The sequence below is a fragment of the Moschus berezovskii genome, chromosome 4 (assembly GCF_049115385.1).
Source record: "Moschus berezovskii isolate FMDL1 chromosome 4, NW_MosBer_1.0, whole genome shotgun sequence".
NCBI classification, from domain to species: Eukaryota; Metazoa; Chordata; class Mammalia; order Artiodactyla; family Moschidae; genus Moschus; species Moschus berezovskii.
The window spans coordinates 124,106,083-124,132,366 of record NC_142463.1 but is presented as its reverse complement, the minus strand read 5'-3'; the positions used below and the strand labels follow the sequence as shown (position 1 = coordinate 124,132,366).

At 47.7% G+C, this 26,284-nt stretch overlaps 1 protein-coding gene across 2 annotated transcripts in view; it reads right to left on the bottom strand.

Moving 5' to 3' along the window:
* Positions 1-1,037: 1,037 nt before the first annotated feature.
* RCSD1 (RCSD domain containing 1) overlaps positions 1,038-26,284 on the bottom strand; it is a 72,524-nt gene continuing 47,277 nt past the window's right edge. Inside the window, exons 2-7 of one of the 2 annotated variants that reach the window (XM_055401462.2) lie at positions 21,215-21,316; positions 20,022-20,111; positions 15,734-15,805; positions 10,980-11,183; positions 8,315-8,923; positions 1,038-3,155 (exon numbers count right to left, since the gene is read on the bottom strand). In XM_055401462.2, coding sequence (XP_055257437.2) covers positions 3,123-3,155; positions 8,315-8,923; positions 10,980-11,183; positions 15,734-15,805; positions 20,022-20,111; positions 21,215-21,316 — 1,110 coding nt within the window. In that variant the 3' untranslated portion in view covers positions 1,038-3,122. The remainder of the gene's footprint in view (positions 3,156-8,314; positions 8,924-10,979; positions 11,184-15,733; positions 15,806-20,021; positions 20,112-21,214; positions 21,317-26,284) is intronic. The other variant, XM_088835998.1, reaches the window with a different exon arrangement.

Genomic DNA, 26,284 nt, shown 5'->3' with positions numbered 1-26,284 from the left:
TGGGTTTGCAGGCTCTATTGGAAGAGCCTACTTGAGACTATGGTCAACAGAAGAAAGCAGAGACCAGTAACAGACAGAGATTCCTGACATTGCTGAACTGATTGTATTCAGGTCTGTCCGTGGATTGTCAGTGTATATTATTCAGTGTATAGGCAAATAGCGCAAGGAGGAGGGGGAGACAGAGAGAGATTCACAGACATAGCTGTTTGGTATCAGCCAGTTTGAGTTCCTTTCATTAGCAGCCGAAGGTCCTCATTCATCCAACTGCATTAAACTTTTACAACTCCAAGAGCACTTAATCAAAAGATGATGATGAACTATTTGTCCATCCACTCCTTTATTCCATTATCTAACATGTGCTAATGATTAGTCAATTGGTCACAAGCCAAAACTGGTCTGGTAAACTGGATCCTGTTCAGGGTGGCTTCAGTGAAGAGAGTGGAGTCCTGAGTCGCCCGGGTTTTTGTGGTCATAGCTGGTTGGTTACCTCATGCTGCGTGCAGCTGAAACAGCATCACAGCCCCTTTTTAGTACTGGCATATTCCTTCAAAACAGTCAGATTTTTTCATGCTCCCTCTCTGGAGAAAGGAGGAACACAGTTTAAAATCCAAGCTGGACTACAAAGGGATTGGAAGAATGATTCTGACTCTTTTCTTCAACTTGTAGCTGTGAAGAAACAGTGTTTTCCTTCAACCTATTAACAGAGCCTGAATGCAAGAAAGTCTTCCTGGCCTGGTGATGACTCTGTTCCACCTAAAACACAAATGGATTTCTTTAATCCCCAGTGTGAAGTTCTAGTCTCAACTATGGTGATGCATTGCTGAACCACAGTGTTTCCAGAAGAGAGAGCATTAAACACCCAGGCTGCAGCACCAACAAGGAATAGGGTCCTGTGTTCGCTTCATGAATTCCCCACCAGGAGTCACCAATAACAATGCCTGGGAATAGGGTCTCCATGTTCTCGCAAAACAGATCAAGTATGTGATTAACAGGGAACTGGTGAGACTTTTGATACCATCACACATGCTCCTAAAGTGTCACATTCTTGTCATTTTTATTGCTCCTTCATCTGCTACTGTAAGGTATGTAAGATAGAGTTTTATTTTTACATTCACATCCCATCTGTTCCATTCCTTTTTCTAGTAAGGAAGAGTGGCAGATTTCCCCCTTTCACCACACACACCCACAGCCAAGCTCACATTCTCAAAACTCTTGCCTAGATATGTGCATGCATATATAAACAACCCAAAGACGTACATAAATAAATCCATGTATTGTTTAGGGGTATACATCTCTGTCAAGAGATTAGATAGGTAGATAGACAGATGAAAGACGGTATATAGATCTCAAAATAACTGACACACACATCTCCCAAGCTCTGCTAAAATACAAAATTCGTTATACCATCAGTCCTCACTAGATCACAAGAGTTAGAAGCTACATTCAATTTAAAAATAGTTTTTGAAAAAATGTATATATCAGATATTAATATTGTTCTGGAGTTAGAAAAACTGTAATGAGGTGATAAAACTGAGGTACCAGTGGTGAGATAAGGCCTTTTAGGCTGGGAAACTACTTTTTGAAGTCAGAGTAGATAGAATATGGTCTAAGAGACCTCCAGAAAAGACTGCTCCAACTACCAAATCTGTATGTTGAGATACTGGAATAAATCTGAATAAGGGACAACTCTAAAGATTAAAATTTATTTGGACGAGCATCTTTCAGCAGGAGTGTGTGAAGGGGGAAAGGGTATGTTAAGAAAGGGGTAGTCAGGCCCCTTGTTCCTAGTGAAGCTTCCTGCACTCTCAACAGAATGTTAAAGCAAGAACTATTCAGGGAGAACAGACCAAAGACCCACTCCATCCCTCCTGAGTTGGGGAGGAGACCCTGGGTTTCCATTCAAGTCAGGGAAGGATGTCCTTATTATGTAGGTTGCACATCATGATGCCCAGTGCACTTCCCAGGAGATATCTAATTCGTGCTCGGGGCTCCCCTTCTGGAAGCACAAACTTCATCTTCCCAGGATAAACTAGAGGGCAGGCACTGGTCAGGTATCAATGCTCTGCTTTCAGGAAGAGGAAATGAAGTGCAGACCTGTGAAACCTCTTGACATTCTGCCTCCCCAAAGGAATTCCTGCCTGCCTCTGCCTCCTTGTCCTCTGGCAGAAGGAGATGAGCTGAAAATTCCCAACTAGAGAATTACCAGATGGGAAAGCTCCTGGTAAATTACCAGATGGGATAGCTCCAAATGGGGAGCTTCCCTGGTGGCTCAGACAGTAAAATCGTCTGCTTGCAATGCTGGAGACCTGGTTTCAATACCTGGGTCAGGAAGATTCCCTGGAGAAGGAAATGGCAACCCACTCCAGTACTCTTGCCTGGAAAATTCCATGGATGGAGGAACCTCACAGGCTACAGTCCATGGGGTCACAAAGAGTCTAACATGACTAAGCAACTTTGCTTTCACTTTCAAAGCTCCTGTTGCTGGAACAGACACATATTTTTAAATGTTTCAATAATTGTCTCTTCTAGTCCAGTGTTTTCAAAATTGGTTGACCAGTCAAATTTGGACCAAGCTGAAAGGTTGTTTCAGGGTCTCCATACAATTTCAGGTCTTCTGTAACTTACAGGATGTATATTTCCAGTGATACTACTTTGATTCTAGCCACCTGAAATGAGTTTTTACTTACATTTGAGAACTGTGAAAACGTAGGAATAATAAAAAGGCTATCATTTTATATAAACACAATCTGATTAGCTAAATGCCAGTCCAGTTCTGAGGTCAGCTGTAGGGATAGGTGGGTGTGGATCTGGGCCCCACAGGTTGACCAGTATCCCTGGGAGTTGTCACCACAGCAAATTGTTTTAAATAAGTTTTCTTAAAAAAAAACAAAAAAAGTCCACCAAGTGACACAAACTCAAGCTGATCAAAGTCTTCTGCCCTCAGATCCACTCTCCATCTGCAACGGTGTGGAGGTTGGGAAATGGCACCCTGTGTCTTCAGGCTGACTTCAGACCTCAGCCCATCGTGTCCTGCAATGGCTTCCTTTGCTGCTACTGTGATCCTTGCTGCTACTTTCAAAGGCATGGCTCCAGCAGCTTCATCACTAGAAGCAATGTGCTCTTCACAGTTTAGTGTCCTGGACAGGGGTTTTATCCTGAGAGCAAAAGAGGAAGGAATAAATTAGGAGGAGAGTAGGGAAATCTGGACACTCAGCTTGTCTTCCTGGGGATGCTAGGTCAGGTAACCATGGTAATAGTGATAATAATGCTATGTGACTGACATCGTTTTTCACACTCATCAACACATTTATTCCTCACAAAAGCAATATGAGTTTGGTACTTCTATTTGCTCTGTTTTATAGGTGGGTTAATTAAGGCACAGAGAGGTCAAGTGACTTCCGCTAGGTCACACAGCTAGCAAGTGGGGGAGTCAGGGTTTAAACCCCGGGGCCAGAGCTTGGGCTCTCAACAAGGACATTGCCTTTACCCTGATGCTTGGCCTCCCATGTCCTCGCTGCCCTAGCTTCTCCCCTCATCACTCATTCCCGTTAATTTCACCATCCTGAAACACTGCTTAAGAATCAAAGAGAAAGAAGGAAAGTACCTCATGAGCAGGAATGTATATGGGTAAAAAGGAGTCTCAGGTTCAATTGAAAGTAACTGAAGAAACAAGGTGAGCAGCAGTCTGGTTCTGGGAGTGTGGAGTGAGGGGCTGCTGGGCCTGTGGGGGCGCGGCTGGGACCCTGTGAGGCCTGGCTGGCGCTGAGCAGTCAGGAGAGGCCAGGAGGCAATGGGGAGGACCAGGTGCAGCAGTCACTGATGCTGCCCAGAGGCCAAGAAGGGGCCAGGGCAGCCCAGCCAGACAGGTCAAAGGATGGACATGGTTTCTTGGGTGGGTTGCCAGCATCAGCTATTTCAGAGAGGTGAGGATGACAAGAGCAGACATGTCAGGTCTTCGGTGGCTGGGAGGGCGTGACTGAGCTTCAAAGTCGTTGGTAAGAGTGAGGGTCAGAGAGCAGAGTTGAGAGATATATCTTTAGGATTAGAGATAAACGTTTGTAGGCAGAAAGGGGCGAGCTAGTGAGGTGCTAGAAACACAGACAGGTAACCGAACAGGAAAATCTTGGTCTAAGCCCCTCGCTTAAAAGGCACACGTATGCTCTACAAATATCTTGTAGAAAAGTCCAGAAAACGATTGACACAGCAGACAAGGGGGGTAGTCTCATCAAGGATAAAGGGCCTCTCCTTGGATTCACAGGGAAAAGAAACTCTTTGAGGGTGTGAGGCAGGTGACAAATGGGCTGGTCTTCCTTTTGGGTAAACAGGAGATAAGGTCATTTGCAAAGCAGGCGAGGAAGAGGCAGGCAGTGAGCTGGGGGAATGGGGATGAAAACAGGATGATAGGGAAGCAGTGAAAGGGTGTCCCAGCAGAGGATGGATATGGTTCAGCCAGGTTGGTAAGCGTTTATAACAGATCCAGGCAGCATGGTTTTGTGAATTCCACCAATGATATTCACAAGTCTTGACAAAGAAGGTGGGTGTGAGAGTGACTGGACTTTGGGGATTCGTACGGAAAATCAGAGCAGGTCTATGGTGAAACCAAGATTAAGGTGCAGAAGGACAACAAAAACAGGCAGAAGGACGGCTCATAAGTGACTGTCTCCAAGAAGGGACGGGAATCGTCCAAAGTCACAGAGCTCAAGTTGACACAAAGGATACCAGCTCTACTCATCAGAATAAACTGCTTCACAAAAGAACCTCTGTATAAATCCAGACAATTTATTTAATCTGGGAGGGGTTCTCTTTTGGTCTTCTCAAGCCTGGTCAAGGTTAGAACCAAAATACCTCAGGCAATGGTGCCAGAGGATTTCTGGTGAGGACAACTATGACGTAGGCCCCTCGGGTCACAGGCTTCCCCAGGGATACCATACCTGTCCCAGGTCTTTCCTGGATCAGGCAGAGGCAGCACGCACTAAAGAAACACTTTTCTAGCACCGCACCCCCATCTCCACATCTAACCCCCATCTTCTTTGATTGGTAGAAATATATTGAGCAGATCAACTACATTAGAATATGCTCAATGTCAAAGACTGTCAAGATGAAGGGATAAGTATATGCAGGAATTAAAAATATATATCTTTGTCCAAAAATAACTGCAACTCAGCCCATCAAACCCAAATAGGGCTGAAAATATGAACACGGAGTGATTTATGGTGATTACGCCTACAAAAGAGAAGGCACAAAGAGAAAGATGAGGGTAAAGATTCAAAGCTCATTCTCACAGATAACACAAATTGACTGTATAGCACAAGGAGCTATATTTGATGTCTTGTAATAACCTATAATAGAAAAGAATGAAAAAAGAATACAGATGTATACACACATTTATGTATAATCAAATCACTTTGCTGCACACCTGAAACTAGCACAATATTGTAAATCAATTTAAAAAATCCATTCTCCATACTCCCATGTTGCTAGAATCTTTAAAACGAGGATTTATTCTGTGCACTATGTAATAAAAATTAGACAGTTTACCCAGTAATTTTAGATACAGGCCAGCTGGAAAATGATTCTAACATTTACTAATTTAGTTCATTAATTTATTGACATTAATAAAATAGGCAAAGTAGGAGAAAGTCTTTGCTATGTCTGCCAGCCTCTATTTTAAAATTACACTAGGAATCTATAGACCATATCTTTTGTTTACCTTAACAAATTTTGCCAATTCTTAAAGAAGAGTAGATAAACTGAAAAGTCCCAGTGAATAGCATCTTATTATTGGTTTGATGCAAGGGAAAAAGGGGAAGTTTGGATGTACAGTTTCTGGAAAAGACATTATTTTCAACTGAGTCTTTTTGTTGTTCACTTGGCACCTCACACACATACCCATATTTATCCCTGTACATTAAATAATTTAATATACTAAATCCTCAAGAATTTTTTCAAGAATTTATCATTGTTCAATTAAAATCTCCTTGGGAGTGGATGTGTATTCGTTGCCAACACACACACACACACACACACTATAACTAGTACAGTGTTCTGCACATAGTGAGGATATGACACATGCAATTAAATGAGAAATGAGATGCTGTTAAGCTCTTGTAAAGAGGCAGCAGCTCACGTTTAAGTAATAAAAAAATGAAAAAGGTGTCTTGAAAATAAATCCAAAAATTTTAAAGTATTACTATTGAAGAAAGAACATTCAAAAGTTACATTAGGACCTGAACACGAACAATTTGGAGTATAAAAACACAACCACAAAGGAGGGCTGGAAGGGTGTACACACGCCAGGTCTGTGTAATCTGGGCACAGTCCTAAACGACACCTCTCAGATGGCATTTGAGAGCTACAGGCTTGAGTCTGTTCAACCAATTTTGTGCTTATAAATGACTTCACCTAGTTGCTTCAAGGATCTAGATATTAACCACTGAAAAAACAAAGCCAAACCAAAAATACTGGCAGAGCTGGGGTACAGAGAGGGTGAGTCAGGGAAGCTTGGCAGGGCCCCCATGCAGATAAGGGCCTCACGGAGGGTTCCGAACCTGTGTTTGGAGCGCCCTGGAAGCCAGGGAACAAGGGGGCGCAGAGGTGAGTCAGTTGTCTTCCTCCAAAGATATGCCCAGTCCTAACCCCCTGTACATGAGGATGTGACCTTATTTGGAAAGGGGATCTTTGTAGACGTACTTAAGGATCTCAAGATGAGCTCATTTGAGACTTAGGGTGGGCCCACATCCAATGACTGGGGTCCTCGTAAGAGAGAGGAGAGGGAGTTTTGAGGCGCACAGACCATGTGAAGACAGAGTCAGAGGCTGGGGTGATAGGTCTACAAACCTGGAATGCCAAGAATTGCTGACAACCATCAGAAGCTGGAAGAGGCAAGGCAGGATTCTCAGGGTTGCCAGCACTCAGCAGAAGTTAGGAGAAAGGCATGGAGCAGACTCATCCTCCAAGCCTCCATAACGAAGCAACCCTACTAATACCCTGCGTTTGGAGTTCTGGCCTCCAGAACTGTGGGACAACACATTTGTATTGTTTTTAAGCTGCCAATTTGTGGTAATTTGTTATGGCAGCCCTAAGGACATGAGTAATTTTAGAAATTACTAAAATTTAGAGTAAACACACAAGCACACCTCTTTGGTTGCTGTACAGAGAATGGACTATGTAGGCGGAAAAAAATGGAAGCAGGAAGCCAGATAAGAGGTTAATGCAGTGGGAGGCTGATGGTGGCTTGAGTGAATGAATGAATACAAAGGAAATGGGGAGGCACTAGGGTGACTTTGTTGATGAGATTGTCAGGGGTGGTGGTCGGGGGTGGGACACAGAACTTTTCTTGTGGAAGGCTGGTCTTGCTCCTGAGGCATAGGTAGGTGAGGTCAAGGTAGGCTTCCTGGGAGTGGTGGAAGGAGCCAGCTGAATAAATGCAGGCCCAGCAGGAAGGAAGGGACTGAGGCACTCCCCCTACCCATGTGCAGTAGGTATCTAAGCCCTGTGCATGAAGAGGTGGAACACAAAACGTAGTAAAGCTGCTCAGTCGTGTCTGACTCTTCATGACCCCATGGCCTGTAGCCTATCAGGCTCCTCCGTCCATGGGGTTTACCAGGCAAGAGCGCTGGAGTGGGTTGCCATTTCCTTCTCCAAGGGATCTTCCCAACCCAGGGATCAAACCCAGGTCTCCTGCATTGTAGGTAGACGCTTTTACTGTCTGAGCCACCAGGGAAGCCACATAGATGGAACATAAAGCCTCCTCTATTCGTTTTGTGTGCTTTCTTTTTTAAAAATTATTTTATTTTTAATTGGAGTATAGTTTCTATTAAAGATTTTTATTCTATTTTTTTTTATTGTAGTCACAAAACCTCCTTTGAAGGCCCAAATGAAAAGCTACCCTCACCCTGAAGCTCCGCTGGCACTCTCCACATACAAACTGTTTTCCCCCGCTTGTGCTCCAGGTTTCCCTAAGAGAAGCCCTGCCTTCTTTACTGCACCCTAAGCAATCGCTGGTCTCAGGTGCTAGACTGTGAGTTTTCTATGGAAGGAGTACCTCCTTTGCTCTGGCCCGGACACTACGTGGGGGTCTCAGTCACACCTAGAAAGATGCCGGCACTGCGAGGCAGTGAGAGGCAGAGCACAGGACACACTTCCCTTTCTGGCTGCTCCCCGTCAGTGACAGCCTGTGTCCCTCCAGCCCCTGTGCTGCCGCCCAGCTGGCTGGCTGGTGGAGAGGTAAGGGGTAGGGCAGGGGAAAGGGCGCGCTGGCCCTGCCGGGTCCGGGGGCTGGGAGTGGGGTGGGAGGGGCAAGCCGGGCGCCCACCTCCGTCCTGGGGACCTCGAGGCGGGTGTCCGGCTGGGCGTAGCCGGAGTCGGGGCTGCGGCCCGGCTGGGGGCTGGCCCCCTGCGCGGGGCTGGGGCCGCCCGCCCCTCCTGCAGGAGGGGGCTGGGGGGGCTGCTCCTCCGCGGCTGCCTCCTCCAGCCCCTGTGTGTCTTGGCTGCCTTGTCCGGGCTGCTCTTCTTCACTGGCCACTGTCTCCGTCATCCCTGCAGGCTCTTCCGCCTGCTCTCCAGCCGGGCTCTGCTCTGTGGGGCTCCCGCACCCATCCTCCGCCTCTGAGCTGGAGGCTCGGGCTGGATGCGGGCCGGCCCCCTCCTCAGAGCCCCCCACAATCTTCTCCGGCTCCTGGGCTTCCCCCGCGGCCCTGCTCTTCTCCTCCAGCTTCTCTGTCCTGCTGGACGTCCTCCTCAGGGCAGGGGATCCTGGGGCTTTGCTCTTGGCCGGGAACACCTCGTCTCCACTCTCTTCCTTGGCACCATTCTCCTGGGAAGGCTCCAGGGCCCCGAACTCCCCCAGCTCCCCACAGTCTGACTGGGACCTTCGGAATCTTCGGGAGGGAGGGCGCCTTTTTATGGAGCCCCTTGTCCGCACCTGGAAGAAAGTGTTAAGGAACGTACATCTGTGAAAACGGCCAAGGCGAGCACGCACGTTTTTTCAATGCCAGTTTCACAAGCCCCTCCTGAGGATCATTTGATTTTCCATGAGGATGTAGCGCTGTTTGCTATTTATTATAGGTAGAGCCCTGTGGGGTTATGGTATTATATGGTAACCTGCAGAATCTTTTTCTGTGTGGATGAAGATAAAAATGCTTTCTACCCAATAAGAAAAGATACCCTAAGATTTTACTAGTCTGTAAAACATCAGTCTGGTGTCTAACTTAGCAATTTTATTCTCACATTTGTTCTATTTAGTTGCCTATAAATAACCAGTTCTTTGAATGAGCTTTACCACCTTATAGATTTCCTCATAAATTAACAAGTTGAACAAAATCTCTGTTTCATATTAGAGTCATGTTTTAGCATTTTGAGGATGCTACTTTGACAAAGGTGAGTAGAAAGTGTGTGAGACTCAGAACTAGGCCTCACCTTGGTCCACTGGACTTTGTCAGAAGTTCAATGGGCCTGTTTATATCAGATGCTCTACTTTATTCACATGATGTGTCCTTTAAAAATTAATGTGCAAAGTAGGGACTTCTCTGATAATCTGATAAGCAGTTAAGAATCCCCCCTGCCAATGCAGGGGCACAGGTTTGATCCCTGGCTGGGAAACTAAGATACCACATGCCACATTACATTTTTGTGTTTGTCAATCCTAGTTTCATCTCAGTGGTTTAGAATGAATGCTTGGTTTTAAAAGAGCTTCCAAGAAACTTTGCTGAGACCACAGCAAGGCTAGCCTGCATGCCATCAAGGCCTCAGTCCTCATGGCCTGCAGGGCTCAGAAATAATCCCACCTGCTCCCTACTGCTGTCACAAGACTAAAGTCCCCAGTATTAGGACTCTCCCTGGGGTTCCTCTCTGCCCCCAGGGGTCTCTCCATTGTTCTGGGCTGAAGGATCCCCATTCTGTCCCCAGCCAGCAGGCTCAAGCCCACCCCATCACCTCTTTGTTTCCTTGGGCTCCACCTGTTTCTGCATATTTGATCTCTTTTTCTTAGATGGATTCTCTGGAAGGGTCCAGAAGATCCTGCTCTCTCCATTCATAATTCTAAAGCCACATCCATTTATTAATACCATTTCCTGGCATTGGAGCCCTTTAACTCTTAGCCTTTCCTTGGCTGTGGCCCAAATTTGTTATATTGTTGGAGTGTATTGGATTGTATGCACCTCTGATTCCCTGATTCTTACCTCCTTCCAGTAGGGCAGGGATCTGATGAAATTACACACAGAGTACCATGTAGCATCCACAGAAACAAGCCTTGTTACACATTTTTTTGCAAAGTAAACAGTTTGGATGTTTTTTAACTGGGGTGTGCGTGCAGGCTAAGTCGCTTCAGTCGTGTCCGACTCTTGTGACCCTATAGACTGTAGCCCTCCAGGCTTCTCTGCCTATGGATTGTCCAGGCAAGAATACTAGAGTGGGTTGCCCTGTTCTCTTCCAGGGGATCTTCCTGACCCAGGGATCGATTCTGCATCTCTTACGTCTCCTGCATTGGCAGGCAGGTTCTTTACCACTAGGGGCACGTGGGAAACCCCTTAACTAGGGCAAGATGCAGCAAAAATGATTTGAGCCTATCCTGGGTCACTTAGGAGTATTCGAATCAAGTCAGGATAGGACAGCCTAGTGAGCCTGTCCTCCTTTTTGCTGAGTCACTGCTTTTGACATAAGTCTCAGCTGGGGTCAGTTGTGAGTTCCCCTCTCTCTCTCCACAAAGGATGGAGCACTCACTCCCTACCCATGAGGGGAGCAAGTTACAGGGAGAGGGGATGAGACAGACAGGCTAGGTAGAGGGTGATCTTAGTTCAGGGATCACTTGCCAGAAAGAGGAGACGTATCCTTTGTTAAAAAGCAGCTCTGACCACAGCTAAGGTGTGTCCTCCTTTCTCCAGGACAACAACAGGGTAGAGATAATTCAGGATTGCCCAGTGCCCACATGTCCACAGGCATTATAAACAAAGACATCACAGTACTTAGGACCCAGACATTACCTTATTGTAACAGGGCAGATGGCTGCCTTCAGGAGGCTGGTCAAAGCTGACGGGTACCTCCTCTGGTTCGCTGGGCCGAGACCGCACTCCAGGGCTGCTTGGGGTAGAAGGAGGGCTGTGAAATGGTGACACCATGGCCTTGAGCCCAGGACTCTTGGGAGAGGCCCCAGGAAGCAGGGCTGCTGGATCAAAGGCTAAATTGGCCTGTTGAGAAAGATGAGGAATTCCAGGTAAGGGCAGAGAGAAGAGGAAAGTTCCTCCTCCAGCATGTTGGTTTCCTGGCCTTAGAACGGACTGAGACTACGTACCACGAGGCCTCCCTTACTTCCTAACCAATTTTCCATGGTCACAGCATGTCCTGCTCCTGGAAGACCTGCTTACTTTATCTACCTTCTGCTACCTGGCTTACTCCAGCCTGCGTTCCAGAAGGCCCAGGAAGTACTGATTTGATCTAAGAAAAATGCATGGAACAGTCCCAATTTATAGACAAAGAGGCCAAAACAGCAACTGCCAGGACTTGCAGGCACCAGGTTCTCACACTAAGTCAGCACCTTCACCATCCGTCTCGTCAGAGTCAGTAGCAGTTACCACTTACAGGATGCCTCCTCTTTGCTGGGCATGTGCAGTTTCCCCCTCTACCCTACACATTCAGTTTTGTTCCCAAGGCACAAATTAGCACGTGTTTAAGGAATCTGCCCTGGGATTCAAGCCAGGTCTCTTTGTCCCTCAGCCTCCAAGTAAGTACAGGGTCTTCCTCAGTAGACGACTGGAATGATGGACAGAGCAGGCCACTAAGCCCCTCCAGGGGGAGCTGGCAGTGCAGATGCAAGTGTGTGCCCCAACCTGGACATCACAGTGCAGTTGAAACCAGACTAAAATGAACCATGAGGGCAAGCAAAGCTGGGTTACCCAAAGGTAACCAGGGCCTAAGGGAGTCATGAGGTTGGTGGGGGAGGAGGCAGGTGGTCCTAGATCTATCTGACTGCCTCAGAGAAGGTGCAGGAGGGATTGAGTGTGAGTGCCCTGAGTCCTCTAGGATCATCTAGGGGAACCAGCTCCTCCAGCTCTACCCTCTATGTTTCCAAATCATTGCCCAGTTGCATCGGCCAGAGCAGGAAAGCCAGCAGCAAGCTCTGCTGGGAAGGGACCAGGCTTGAGGGGCAGACGATGCTCTCCATGCAGACACAGCTGACTCCAGATATCTACTTTTTCACTTGATAGCTGTGTAACCTACAGGGAGTCCAGTAGCCTTTCAGTATCTTGGATTCTTTATTTGCTCAGTCTACTGAGCCTGACCTTCAGAGTCTTTTATGATCTGGTCCCATTACTCTCTTGACCCACACCCTCTCCCTCCAGACTTTCCTTGGTGTTACCCTCCTGTCAGCCAAGGCTCTGTCATCCTGAAGAGCTCCTACAGGTACTTTAGGACTTGCAAAGTATAAAACATTATACATGTTTAAGATGACATTAGTACTTCTATTGTGACTTTAAGGAAGAATTTATATAGACAAGATTGTGTCATGGTAAAATTAAAAATATAAAAGTTAAATAGCAACACCGTGATCCCATGCTATATCTAAAAGCAGCATATGGCAGGTGCCAAGGGACAGGTTTGGACCACACAGGCTGAGGGAGTTGATGTACTGGGATGGCTCAGAGGGCTTCCTGGCAGTGGGGAGGTTAACTGGGCATTAAAAGAGGCCTTCTTCCCCTTTCAATGTCAAGCTGGGAAATTCTCTCTGTAAGACTGCTCACGGGCTTCCCTGGTGGCTCAGTGGTAAAGAATCCACCTGCCAATGCAGGAGACACAGATACGATCCCTGATCCAGGAAGATCCCATATGCCTGGGAGTAACTAACTCACCACAATTGTTTAGCCTGTGCCCTAGACCTGGGCAATTGCAATCACTGAGCTCAAGAGCCACAACTACCGAAGCCCTCAAGCCCTAGCGCCTGTGCTCCACAGCAAGAGAAGCCACCTTGAAGACCCAGCACAGCCAAAAATAAATAAAATTATATATTAAAAAAATACTGTTCACAAATAAAGTGGGTCTTCTAGCCAGTGGAAAACTTCTTTTAAAAAAATATTTTATTTTTATTTATTTGGCTTCACTGGTTCTCAGTTGCAGCATGCAGAATCTTTAGTTGCAGCTTGCCAGATCTAGTTCTCTGACCAGGGATCCCCTGCATTGGGAGTGCAGAGTCTTAGCCACTGGATTGCCAGGCAAGTCCCTTGAACTTTGAATTATGAACTTCTCCAATGAAGAAACATCATAGTTTCTATCTCATCTAATATTCTAAATAGAATATTTAGAAGAAAAATTGAGCTGATGATGCATTTCTTAATTCTTTCTCTACATAGTACCAACAGAGTAAGGTTCCTGGGGATCTGGCCAAATTATATACTGTTACTGACATTCTTCATAAGATTAAACCACTGGAGAGCAAAACCTCATTCTCAGGTTTCCATGTTTCCCTAAGACACTTGTTAATGACCGGAAAAGGGGAGTAAGACCAAAATTTCAAGGTACATAGTCTTCGTGATAATTTCTAGCACTTGACTGAGGGCTGTGGTGGGCTGCAGGGAGGCAGAAGTAGGTGTCCTGCATTACACCCTTGACATCAAGGAGAGGTGTCTGAGTTCAGGGGTCCCTTGTGGGAGATCCCTGTGAGGTACATGGGAACCCTACAGCCTTCTACAGTGATGGGCAGCCCACCCCTTCTCTGCAACTGAGATGGAATCAGGGCTTTTTCATGATAAGTTAAACTTCAGAGAGACTCCTTCTGACCCTTCACCAGGTAGGCTCATGACCCCAAACCAGAGGTGCTTTCCTTTACCCCAAATCTCTGGGCTCTCCCATAGCTGGGAACTACAGAGGCTGTGACTACTTGTCCTGACACATCCCTAAGAATGGCTGCACAACAAGGTTGATGAATCAGTTTCATTAGTTGGACCCAGACAGGAGAATCCAGTGCAGGAGAGCCTTGCTGAGACTGCAGTGAAAGCTTAAGCATCTTCTATAGGCCTGACCCAGGCATATTATGCTTGCTCCTCCTCTGAATTTCAGTTCACACTGTTCCCACACCAGGAGAACTTCCCTCCCTCCTTTCCCGCCACCCTTCTTAAGGACCAACTCAGGGAATAGGTGTTTCATAAAGCGTTCGTCAATTTTTCCTGACCACTTGACTTTCTTCTTGCTCTATTACTCTAGAGCAGTGGATCTCACCTAAGGTTGGGGGCGGGGGGATGATTTTGTTCCCATGAGACATTTGGCGATATCTAGGAGAATCCCAGGGACGGGGGAGCCTGGTGGGCTTCCGTCTGTGGGGTCACACAGAGTCGGACACGACTGAAGTACTTGGCGGCGGCAGCAGCAGGGACATTTTTTCTTTGTCTGTTTATGGAGTGCCGCTGGCATCTAGTGAACAAGGACTGCTGCCAAACATCTTGCAGTGTACAAGGCAGCCCCCGAAACAAAATTATCCAGCCCAAACCATGCTGAGGTTAGAAAGTCCTGGTCTAGGGACTTCTTTGGTTGTCCAGTGGTTAAGAATCTGCCTTGCAAAGCAGGGAACGTGGGTTCGACCCCTGGTCAGGGAACTGAGACCCCACGTGCCTCGGGGCAATTATGTCTATGAGCTGCAGCTAGAGCAAGCCCATGCTGCAGCAAAGACCCAGTGCAGCCAAGTAATAACAATCATAAATGTAAAAAAGAAAAGTCATACCAACTGTAAAAAAAGAAAAAGTCCTGGTCTAAAGCAGTAGGAGTTGGATAGTTACCCACAATTTAGATCTCTGGTATTTACTCTCCCATATGTCTTTTATTGTATCATATGTGAAAATCTGGGCTTCCCTGTTGGCTCAGATGGTGAAGAATCTGCCCGCAATGCAGGAGGCCCAGGTCTGATCCTTGGGTGGGCAAGATTCCCTGTAGAAGGAAATAGCAACCCACTCCAGTATTCCTGCTTGGGAAATCCCATGGACAGAGGAGGCTGGTGGGCTAAAGTCCATGGAGTTGTAAAGAATCAGACACGACTGAGTGACCAACACTAACCTGTGAAAATCTTGTCTCCACAAGATTGTGAGATCAAGTGCAGTTATATGCTTCATTTACGCTCCTAGAAAAGCCAGGGGGCACAGTGGTGAGGGCACACAGGTAACTGGTGATGAGGAAGGACAGAATGCTTTGCAAACAGTGAACTTGGGCATAGTGGTGTGCTGTTTAGCAACTGAATTTCAGCCCTGGATAAAGCTTAAGTGGTTTGTGACTGCATTCACGCCTTGGAAAGGACTTGGCTATTGCTGGAGTGTTTCTTGCACTATAATGTCTTTTCCCATAAGATATACCATTCTCTTCAACCTCTGCTAGGTGTTAACAACAGGAGTTCACATTCAATAGGGTTCTCATTTTAGTATTTTGCCTTTAAGTAGAGCCTCCCATCCTTCAGGGCACTTTAATCACTAGTTGGTTATCAACTAGTCAGTTATCCAGGTGACATATGGAACTACCCCTGCTGCTGCTACTGCTGCTAAGTCGCTTCAGTCGTGTCCGACTCTGTGCGACCCCATAGACGGCAGCCCACCAGACTCCCCCATCCCTGGGATTCTCCAGGCAAGAACACTGGAGTAGGTTGCCATTTCCTTCTCCAATGCATGAAAGTGAAAAGTGAAAGTTGAGAGTACTACCCCTAGGAATCCCAAAGACATGCAAATGTTGGATAAGAGGTAGTGACAGGTAACCATTCTGGACTTACCTGAAGTTTCTCAATCAGAGGTGAGCTCTTCACTTTGACTTTAGGAGGGTGGTTTGCACTGGGCAGTGACTTCTATAAAAGCAAATGGACCAAAACAGCCAAATGAGTAAGGTGAAGGGAAGTGGGGATCTGGCTGGAGCTCAGAAGCCACAGTTGGAATGAGAACAAAAAGTCAGTTTCATCACTTCACCGGGTAGCCTCAGGAACCCACTTACCTCCTCGGGTACCAGGCACAGCAGGCGCCCCCTACTCGCCCCCTCTTCTTGCCACTAACAAGACTACCTGCACCTATGCACTGGAGCAAGCAGGACCTCTGAAACACAGGGGGCCTCCTGTCCCAGGCAGGACGCCTTCACGGTCATTATGAGGGAGCAGACTACGTCTGAGGGGGATAAGATCTTCAGCCCATGAACTTAACAATGTGGGAAAACAATTGGAGGGGATTTCAAACAGAAAGGGCAAGTGACCATCCATTCTGTTTGTCACAAATATCACAAGAAACCAGAGAGTTGGAGTGAAACCCAACAGAGGTATTATTGAAATTGTTTCTGGAGCTAATAATATTTTGGGACACCTCACCAGTAGTGTTGATCATAAACTATCATTTTCCAAAACATTGAATTTTTGTTTTGATTGAGGGGTACATTTATTGAGTACCCCCTACATTCCATACATTGTGTTGGTTATACAAAAAAATGAACATGATTTTGTGAAAGTGAAAGTGTTAGTCAGTCATGTCCAACTTTTTGTGACCCTATGTACTGTATGTAGCCCACCAGGCTTCTCTGTCCAAGGGATTCTCCAGGCAAGAGTACTGGAGTGGGTTGCCATTCCCTTCTCCAGGGGATCTTCCCATCCCGGGGATCAAACCTGGGTCTCTTGCATTGCAGGAAGATTCTTTACCATTGGAGTGTGCCTGCCCTCTAAAACCAGTCAATGTCTGAGACATACATATACACACATACATATATATACATATATGTACTTATATATGCCATTAGTTAGAGATATTTTCGTGATGAATATATGTCAGGAATCTTGTCTGTTTTTGGATTTTACATTATCTAAAAAGATTGACTCCTTGTTTTGTGTAAAATCCTTATAGCTTGATTCTAGTTCCACGTGTAGGAATGAAGGCAGTGATGATGATGATGATGATGATGGTGATGAAGAAAAAGAAATTGATGACTTCCACTTTGTTGGACAGGGACCAGAGCAGGAAAAAAAAACAGGATTTTCCTACACTTGGGGACACTGCCTCTTGCTCCTATATTCTGATTTACTTGAATTATAAGAAGAATACTGATTTCTTATAAACCTGAGATATTTATTGAGGGACATGATTTTAGTGATGGAAAGAGAAAGACTCGCTCAACAGAACTCTCTGTGACCTTTTTAAGGCCCAGCACTGGGGGGATGGTGCTGGAGTGGATCAGTCACTTGCTGGGACTCAGGAGGCCCCCTCCCAGCCCTTTCTGATGCTGGCTTTCTTCTGGGAGGGGAGCTGCACTGCATGCAAGACCTTAGTTCCCTAACCAGGGATTGAACCCATGACCCTTGCACTGGGAGCTTGGAGTCTTAACCACTGGACCACCCAAAAAGTCCCCAGCTGGCTTTGACAGGAGCTAGATGAATGCCCTGGCCTCAGCCTTCCTAGCCAAGACCCAAGCAGGCAAGTGGGTTGGAATAAGCGATTCTAAGGCCTCCTCCAGCTCTCAGGTGCCTCTGGCTCTATGAGTTTGCATCATCAGATGTATTTCCAGAGTGGTCAGTCTTTCAAGGAGCCTTGTGGCCACTGTGAGAACAGATTTGGTTGTTCTTAATTTCTGGGCTTTACAGTGAAAATTCACATGAGCCAGTGTTTTTGCAGATGTCGTTCTAGAAACTGCAGCAACAATTGTGCTGACAAAACTCACTTTATTGTAATAATTTTAAACTCCTCTCTTCCATAACTGATCACTATCTACTGAAGACAGTGAAAATTCAATAAACACAGCTACTTCCTCGTGGGACAGTGCTGGGAACCCAGCTCATGCCCTACAAAATCCTTACTGATTTGAATTGACCTACCAAACAGGAAGAATCCACAAGAGCCACCAGTGCAGTTCCTAGGAATGGCAGCAAGTGGCAGCATTTCCTTTCCTGTTTAACTAGCAGCTCCAGACAAGCAGCTGCCTCTCACACAGTTGGAGGGATCAAGTCAACTTGACATCTCTCTATGTGTATATATGTCCATACATGACATTCTAATAATGACTAGAATAATGACCAGGTTTTTCAGTCCTTCTCTGGGCAGGTGAGGCAGTGGCTACATTAAAACACAGTATTGGGTGGGTCCTCCAGAGAGGGGTAAACTCCAATACACCCTGGGGACAGGGGCTGGCCTCACTATCTCAGGCTCCTGTAGGCATAGGCAGGGGGCAGGAATGAAGAAGAGATAGTAAGACCCCTTCAGCACTGTGCACTAGAAACCAGGAAGTAGCCTGACTGGGGCCTTCCCTGCAGGCCCCCAAAGCTCCCCACATTAGGGCTTCTGCAGGCTGTACCATGGGAGTATGGAAGGATGATGGACAACAGCCTCCATCTAACCCAGCCAGACAAAGCTGGCTGCTTGTTTTATTTTTGTGTGAATTTCAAGGTGACAAAGAATCTTTGATATCTGGAAGCAATGTCCTTCACATATGCAAGCAGCCTGTCACCCCAGACTTTCCTTCTAAGATCCAACCTCCCATTCATTCAGCCCTTGGCTGTCATAGACCATTTAACTCTGGTGGTGCCCCATGGAATGAAACATGCAAACTTATTTCTCCCAGAGCCACTGCACTAACCTGGCTCACTCCACTTTTATCCAGGGAATAAACATCCCCCTCCAGACCCCATGACTGGTTAGTGCTCTTGTCCCATTTTACAAAATAGGAAGCAGGCTCAGTGCAGTGCAGTGACTTCTCCAAGGCCAAGTCCAGTCAGGGGCAGCCTCACAGCAGGCTCCTAGTGGCCACAGCCTTGGCCTGTTGCCTAACGCAGGCTCCAAGTCCAGAGGGAGGTCACAGGGGAAGATGACCCTCAGCAAAGAGAAGTTGTTGATATGTATTTGGTCAGAATGTTGGCTGAGGAACCCACAAAGTCACAAGATCATAAAGTGGGCACGTGAGGAGACCCTCAAAAAACTTAGTGTTTTTCAACTGTGCTTCTTGGGGATTCTCATCCCAGAAGATCTCTGTTCATTGTGTGTATGTGGGTAGGGTAGTATTCCCAGAGCACATGGGGCTCTAGACAGCCCCCTTCTCCATTCCACTTGACAGGGAGCAGCTCTTTCTGATTTAGCTGATGGGCCTTGGGTTGACAAAAAGGTTTGAACATCATTAATATACTCCAGATGTTTCACGTTATAGGTGAGAAAATGCAGACAAGGAGAGGCTCGCCCAAGTCCATGTGGCTACCGTGTCTGTCTGTCATCAAGATGCTGGCCCCCAAAAAAGACAGTGGGGAAAGAGGTGTCACAGTGGATATGGGGACTGGGCTATCTTTGACTGGCTTGCTCTATTTGGGGATTGGCCTCCCAGGCTGGAGGAGAGAACATGCAAATCTGTTTCTGGTGGGGACCACAACCACAGTGAAGGTTCATGGGCTCCTGGGAGGGTGTGGACAAGTTACTCTTACAGTTACAATTAGATAAATAAGGGTAGGTGAACATGCAGGCTGGGAATCCATTGCTGGCTATGATCTATGATACCAGAGCCTGTATTATGTTGGTAACATTGGCTATTTATAGCTGAGGGCAGTGAGGCCTCCTGGGGGCTCTGGTTTTCTTCCAGTGATCCAGAATAATAGCCATCCTGTACAAGATACCACAGAAACATGCAATTATCTCATTGCAGTTCTACCTCATGTGAGTGCAGACCCTCTTTCCAGATGCCTTGGGGCACATGGAAGATCATATAAGTTAGACCTAGGAATCAAACATGACTTTCATGAGTCCTAAATCTGATGTGATGTGGTAATACTCTATGGCCCATTCTCTTGGCTGAAATGCTCAGGCTTGAAAAATAGTGCTACTGTCCTTGAAAAATCATATGGGAGGCTCAATAAGAGGGAATAGGAAGGGGCTTCATTTTCACAGTAAAGGAACAGGAAGCACCAAGAAAAGAAGGTTCATTCCTGAATCTGAAAAGGAGAAATTCCCTGCACAGCCTTTAAAGTCTAAAAATGTGAGCTGAGTGTTTCTTTCCCTAAGGAGAAAGCAAATCATAACCAGCATCTTTGGAGCCCCAGGGGCAGCAGCACTTACCTCCTCACCATTCTGGCCCAGCTCTACCTTGGGGGGGAGCAGAGAGAGGGAGCAGGGGGGTCTCCTTCTGGTCGGTTTACTGGCTGGTGTCTAGAGGGAAGGGTGACAGACAGACACAGAGAAAAAGAGAGAGCGAATCAGGCAACAGGGAGGAAGAGGAAGGAGTGGAAACTGGCTGTAGGAATGTTCGGGAATGTCTGGTGGGGAAGAGAATGGAGGGAGGCTTGCCCGTCTTTGCCAGTTAACTGTCAAGTCACTCCAGTGACTGTCTACCCATTCTGACTTTCAGCTTCTCCCAGTGATCTCCTGCTGGCATCCTCTTTCACTTGAGATTCATCAGTCTGAAGCAACATTTCAAACTAACACTCGTATCCAGCTTCTGAGTACTGCCAGAGCCTTAGATCAGTACTCTCTCCTTCACCCTGTATAACATGCCTACCGTGTCTAGAAATTATGGACGGGTTTTTCAGATGGGAAAATAAAACCGCAAAACAACGCATCTAAAAAAGCATTCTCGTTCTCCCCAAGGGGCCATGATTAACCTCCCTCGACACTGGGGTGCCCTTCCCACATTCCACTTCTAAGGAGCTTCTCAGACTGTAGGACGAGAGAAAATCTGGCCCAGATTTCTTCAACACTACAAAGCCCCCTTTGACACTGTCCTCTCCACCAGGATTCTAGAATCCTCTGCTAACCAGATTCCTTCCCTTCCTGATCCCTGCTTCCTATCTGAATGCACTTCCCGGTCAGTCCTTACTTCCCAGTTCTCTGTTGGAATCTACCCTTGCTCTGAATTCCTAGGCTCAGGGGAGGAGCCTGGTGTGGGGACGTCTTTATTCTGTGCCAGCCCAAGCCTGGCACAGCTGTGCAAGATCTAAATCTCCATCAGTGGGTGATGGAGCTGGACCAGCCCCGGGTTCCAGAGGCCCATCTCGGACAGCAGGCCTTTCAACACTCGGCCCCATGTCTGCTCCCTCCTGGCCAAAGTATAAGCCTCACTGTGGTGAGGAAAGACCCTGCCCAGGCCCAGCGGCATGGCAACATTCCTCACATTCAGAGAGACCCCTCTCTGACTTCGCTTCCTAATTTGGTAATCACTAAACCTCCTCCCTCCCTCTGCTCTGGGCCTGACCCAGACTTCCCCTTCCTCCAGCCCCCTCCCAGGAGAGGGGCTCTGATGCCGCCTGACTCACCTCCTTTGCAGCGGCTGCCTGCTCCCTGAACCGCCCGGCCAACCGGGCCACCGAGGGGGGCGCAGAGTCGTCCACAATAGCATTGGTCGGTGCCGGCCTTTCCTGGCAAACCAAGGGGAGGCCAAAGTCAACCAGCAAATACACACCTGGCACTCTGAGTATGAGCACAAGGGGCCAAGCGAGGTGCCTGCTATGTGACAGTGAGGTCTTCTCCCAGCGTTTTTGCAACTGGCTTCTGCATCAGAGATTTAAAAAAACTGGCTCATCGACTGCATTTCGTTTGAATACTTACAATGTCCTTGGCCCGGGGTGTGGCTCTGTCGATTTGGAAAGGAATTAAAGTTGCCCTGGGGGGTGGGCCGTGGAGGGCCCAGGGATCTGGGCGGCAGGACAAGGCTGGGTTCCTCATTCTACAAAGATCTGGCCTGCAGAGGGCTCTATCAGAGACTCTGTCTCCCCTTAGTCAAAGGGAGCTTCGAAAACTGGAGACTGGAGAAATGCACTGGAGAGAGTCCAGTGCATGACTGTATCTAGTGGGACGAGCAAATGCCCTGGATTGAACTTAAAATTTTTTTAAAATTTGCGGCTGTGGGGGGTCTTCGTTGCTCCATGCAGGATTTCTCTAGTTGCAGAGTGGAGGCTACTCTTAATTGTGGAGAGCAGGGGCTCCTCATTGTGGTGGCTTCTCTTGTTGTGAAGCATGGGCTCTAGGGTGTGCAGACTCAGTAGTTGTGGTACAAGGGCTTGGTTGTCCTGAGGCATGTGGGATCTTCCTGTACCAGGGACCAAACCCATGTCTCCTGCATTGGAGGGCGGATTCTTAACCAATGGGCCACCAGGGAAGTCCCGGATTGAACTTTTAATGAGTATTTTTGCATCTTATTTCTCCTACTTGATTGAGAGCTTTGGTCACAGAAATGCTCAGAAAATATTTGTTGAACTAATAAACAACATGAGAGTCAAGTAGCATGGCAGATGAGAACCAGACTATCTGGATTTGCCACTGAGTTGCTCCATCTCCTTAGCTCAGTGACCTTGGGCGAATGACTTTCTCCTTCTGACGTCGGTAAGGATAACAGTAGCAGGTTGTTCACATGGTGGTTCTGCAGATGAAATGATTTACTATGTATCTAAAGTGTGGGGACAAGGCCGAGGACATAAGAGCTTTAGAAGCGTGGTTACTACTACTTCTAAGGACCCTTGCGATGACCTCAGTGAACCACAGTCACTGTTCCCTCTCCTGTGCCATTTGCCACCAAGACTCATTCGATGAGTCAGCAAGCCCTGGAAACACACACTTCACTTCTGCCTTGTTACAGGCGGCTTACAAAATCACCTGACTTTCACAATGTCTTTTAAATGTCCAGCCTTGGAGACAATCAGCTTTGATTTTTGATGACCATGATGATGGCAGTTTGCACACAGGCTGCAAACCTTTGCACTCCACCTGCTCGTGTCTAGCTTGAAACTGAGAGAATCTGGGTAGCAGTTGCCCAACAAAGTACATCTGTCTTTCCATGGATCTCATGGCCGACAAGCATGCTCCAGCTGCAAACTTGCATCCGTACACACACACGGCCATGTGCACGTGCACACACATCCTCTCACACACATGTCCTAACCCTCCTTTTAGTGCTGAAAGCGTCTCTGAGCTTTCTTACTTGAGCGCTCCCTCTGAAGGAAATATCACTGGCCATACCATGACGTTGTCCCACTGGAGCAGGAGGCGCAACCTCGTGCCCCACCCTGACCTCGGGTGAAGTTGAGTAAGTGTGGGCAAAACTCTGAGATGAAGGCTTTGCACAGAGACAGGAAAGAACTGCTGGGACTCGGATCTTCTGATCTGTGAACGGGCTGTTCTAGAGGAAAAGGCAGGTCCCTGCTCTAAGTCAGGTTTATCCCCATTTCAGCCTAAACATCAAATACTGATTTCAAAAAAAGATGTTCAAGGAGTCACCTCTCTTCCAGATGCCAGAATTCCCCACGGCGCCGGAGAAGGGGGCGGGGAGCCTCGGGGCCGCCCTGACCTGCGCCCCACACTGGCCATGCCAGGCCGGGTCGGAGGTGAACATCGTGTCCTTCTGGAACGATGGAGAGGCTCCAGGGACAGGGCAGTCTATTAACTGAGCTGCTCTTGGCCAACACGCCGGGCCCATCCGTCCGTCTCAGTCTGTCTGTCCGTTGCTATTTATCGCTCGCGTCCTGCTGACAGTGCGCTTCACCTCAGCCCCGAAGGCGCCGATCACCGTCGGAGCAGGAAGGAACATTCCAGATAAAAATAGAGCTGAGCGGGAATCAGAAACTCCGCCCTCACTTCCCTTCTTGAAACCGGGCTTGGCAAGGGGTGAGAGAACTACAAGCCTTCTGGAAGGACTTAGGACTTAGAAGCTAGGTTGAAGGGAAGATTGTGATAGGTCTGAATTTGGTTTCCTGGAGCCCAGTGAATGGGTTTTCTTTAGAATGTCTATGGACTCCAGAGCTTGTAGAAGCCTGCCAAATCCACTCACGACCAGCACGTCTGCAGACGCTGCTTCTCATTCTGTGTTGTGGAAGAGTGACTGATTGTTGCCTTCTCTCAGTTGGGCAGAAGTCCAGAGAGGGCAAGTCACGTAGCCAGAGTCACACAGGAGAGGCCAGGCAGAATAATCTGAGAAACACTTGACTCCAATGCGTAACAATCCAACAATGAACATCAGTTAAATAGCCTAATTTGTGAATGTGCTTTGAAAACTGTAAAGTGATATATAAATAGTAAATCTATTATAAGCCACTGGGTTACATGGGTACAAAGGAGCAAGCATGGCTTTGGGGACGGTCAGGCACTGTGGTTTAGCTTATCTGAGGCTTTGCCTGGATTTCTGCCTTGCACTTCTGGCAGGTACCACTACTGACCTCTTCCAGTGGTTCAACATCACACCACCTTGGCCCCAGGCAGGTGAGTGACATTTTTTCCCTCTCTTTCTCATCTCTCTCAGCCCTGAGGCTGGTTTGGGAAGGTCATGCTCCTACCTTGATTGTTCTTAGATCTGAGCATGACTTTAGTGTCCCTTCCTCGTCCCCGACTTTCCTGGGACCCCCTACCCCCTAAGCAGCATTCTTTCTCTGTTCCAAAGTTATCCATTAAGTATTGAACAAAGAGTCAGGAACATAGAAAGTTGTCCTCAGAGGGTGCCTTCTTCCCTACCTCCCATCCAACCCAGTTTGTGGTGTCAGGGTCTGGGCCCCTGCTCCCAGGGTCACGGACACCCTCAACGCCACCTGCACCCACCTCCAGGTCTTGGTCACGTTTTGACCTCTGTAGATCCTTTCTTCTTGGGACTGATCTCCATGTCTTAACTCTATTTTCTGAACCCACTTCCACATGCGACCTGCTTTAGTTGACACTCATGCTTCCAGATTGTAGCCCCCAACCCACCTGGCTGGGCCCAGAGCCTGCTGACCAAGCCTTTACTGCCACTGTTCCAGCCTGGCTCTGCTAGCAAGCTTGGACACCACTCCTGTGGTTCCCTCAACTTTGCCGAGGCCAGAAGAAAATCACCTCTGGAGTTTACTTTCTGTTTCTATGGGACTTTCTTGAGAGAACTGAGGAGTCCGTGTGTCTGGACAGCATGGAACTTCCCCCTCACTGTTGCCTTGATGAATAAATACAATCTGGATGCTGCCAACCATTCACATAGTGGAAGCTCTGTGTACAGGCCCAAGCCAGACTCTGCCCTGGCTGTGCCTATTGCCCCACCCTCTTCCTCGGCCCAGGGCGAGGTTTCTGCCAGCCTGTGGTCCACGGTTTAGGGTCACAAGGCACCGGGGAGGCCTCATCTACAGCTTGGGGGAGAATCAGTGAGGGGGTCTGCCTGAGGAACCCCTGCTCTTAGCTAACAGGAAGGTTGTCTTGCTCACCAGAAACAGGACAGACAAGCCAGAGCCTCAAAATATAAGGTATGCTTGCTTCTTTGCTCTTTTAGAACTGCAGTGGATCTTAAGGTCACTCACCCCCTTCCAACTTAAATCTTCATTTTAAAAGGATCAACAGACAGTCTCTTTGGGAATGCTGCAATGATTGCTTCGTCTTTGTATGCGTACCTTACCTGAACTCTTCAGTTCACCCCCGTGTTTAATCGTGACCACTCGGGAGTGATGGAAAGGACAAGGGACGAGGAACCAGGTTGGCCAGTTTGAGGCACCGACTCACTGGAAAAGACTCTGATGCTGGGAGGGATTGGGGGCAGGAGGCGAAGGGGACGACAGAGGATGAGATGGCTGGATGGCATCACCGACTCTATGGACATGAGTTTGAGTGAACTCCGGGAGTTGGGGATGGACAGGGAGGCCTGGTGTGCTGCGATTCATGGGGCCGCAGAGTCGGACACGACTGAGCGACTGGACTGGCTGGCTGACTGACTTTACTTGGAGCAGCTGCTGCGTGGGAGGCGCTGTTCCTACAGCACTTGATGCATCTTTCTCTCACTCGCGCAACACCTCTTCCAGAACAGCAAATGGCCCTGAGTTGCTAACTCATTCTTCAGGTTAGTAAGTGCTGCACTATCTGGACTCCAAAGGCCTCTTTCCACGCAGACACGTTTTGCTAACCCTAGACCTTCTCTTCAAGAGTTGCCTCCCTCAGTGTCTCATCACAAACACCTGTCCTGAGACCTGCGCTCAAGCAATGAAGACAGAGTTCCCGCTCTTAAGGAGTGGCTGCTCCAGCAAGGGGCGCAAACAGTGAACACAGAGGAGAGACACAAGTAAGAGAACGTCAGTGCACGAGAAAGAGAAGATAGGATGCTTTATCTATGGGGCTGTGAGCAGACATCTCTGAGGAGGAGTGCTCTGAATTTCCAGCTGGGAAAAAGGAGGAAAGAAAACTGTTCTGAGCAGAAAGCACAGAGAGGAACAAAGGGTGAGGGACAGAGAAGAGAAGGGTGGCAGGGGCCTGTCGCATCCTAAATACCTGAGGAGACATAAAGAAAGGATGAGAGGCAGTCTGGGCCCCACTGCGTGAGGCCTTGAGGACCGTAGCAAGCAGTTTGTATCAGTATTTTATTCTGAGTGGATGGAGCACCATTTGGAGGG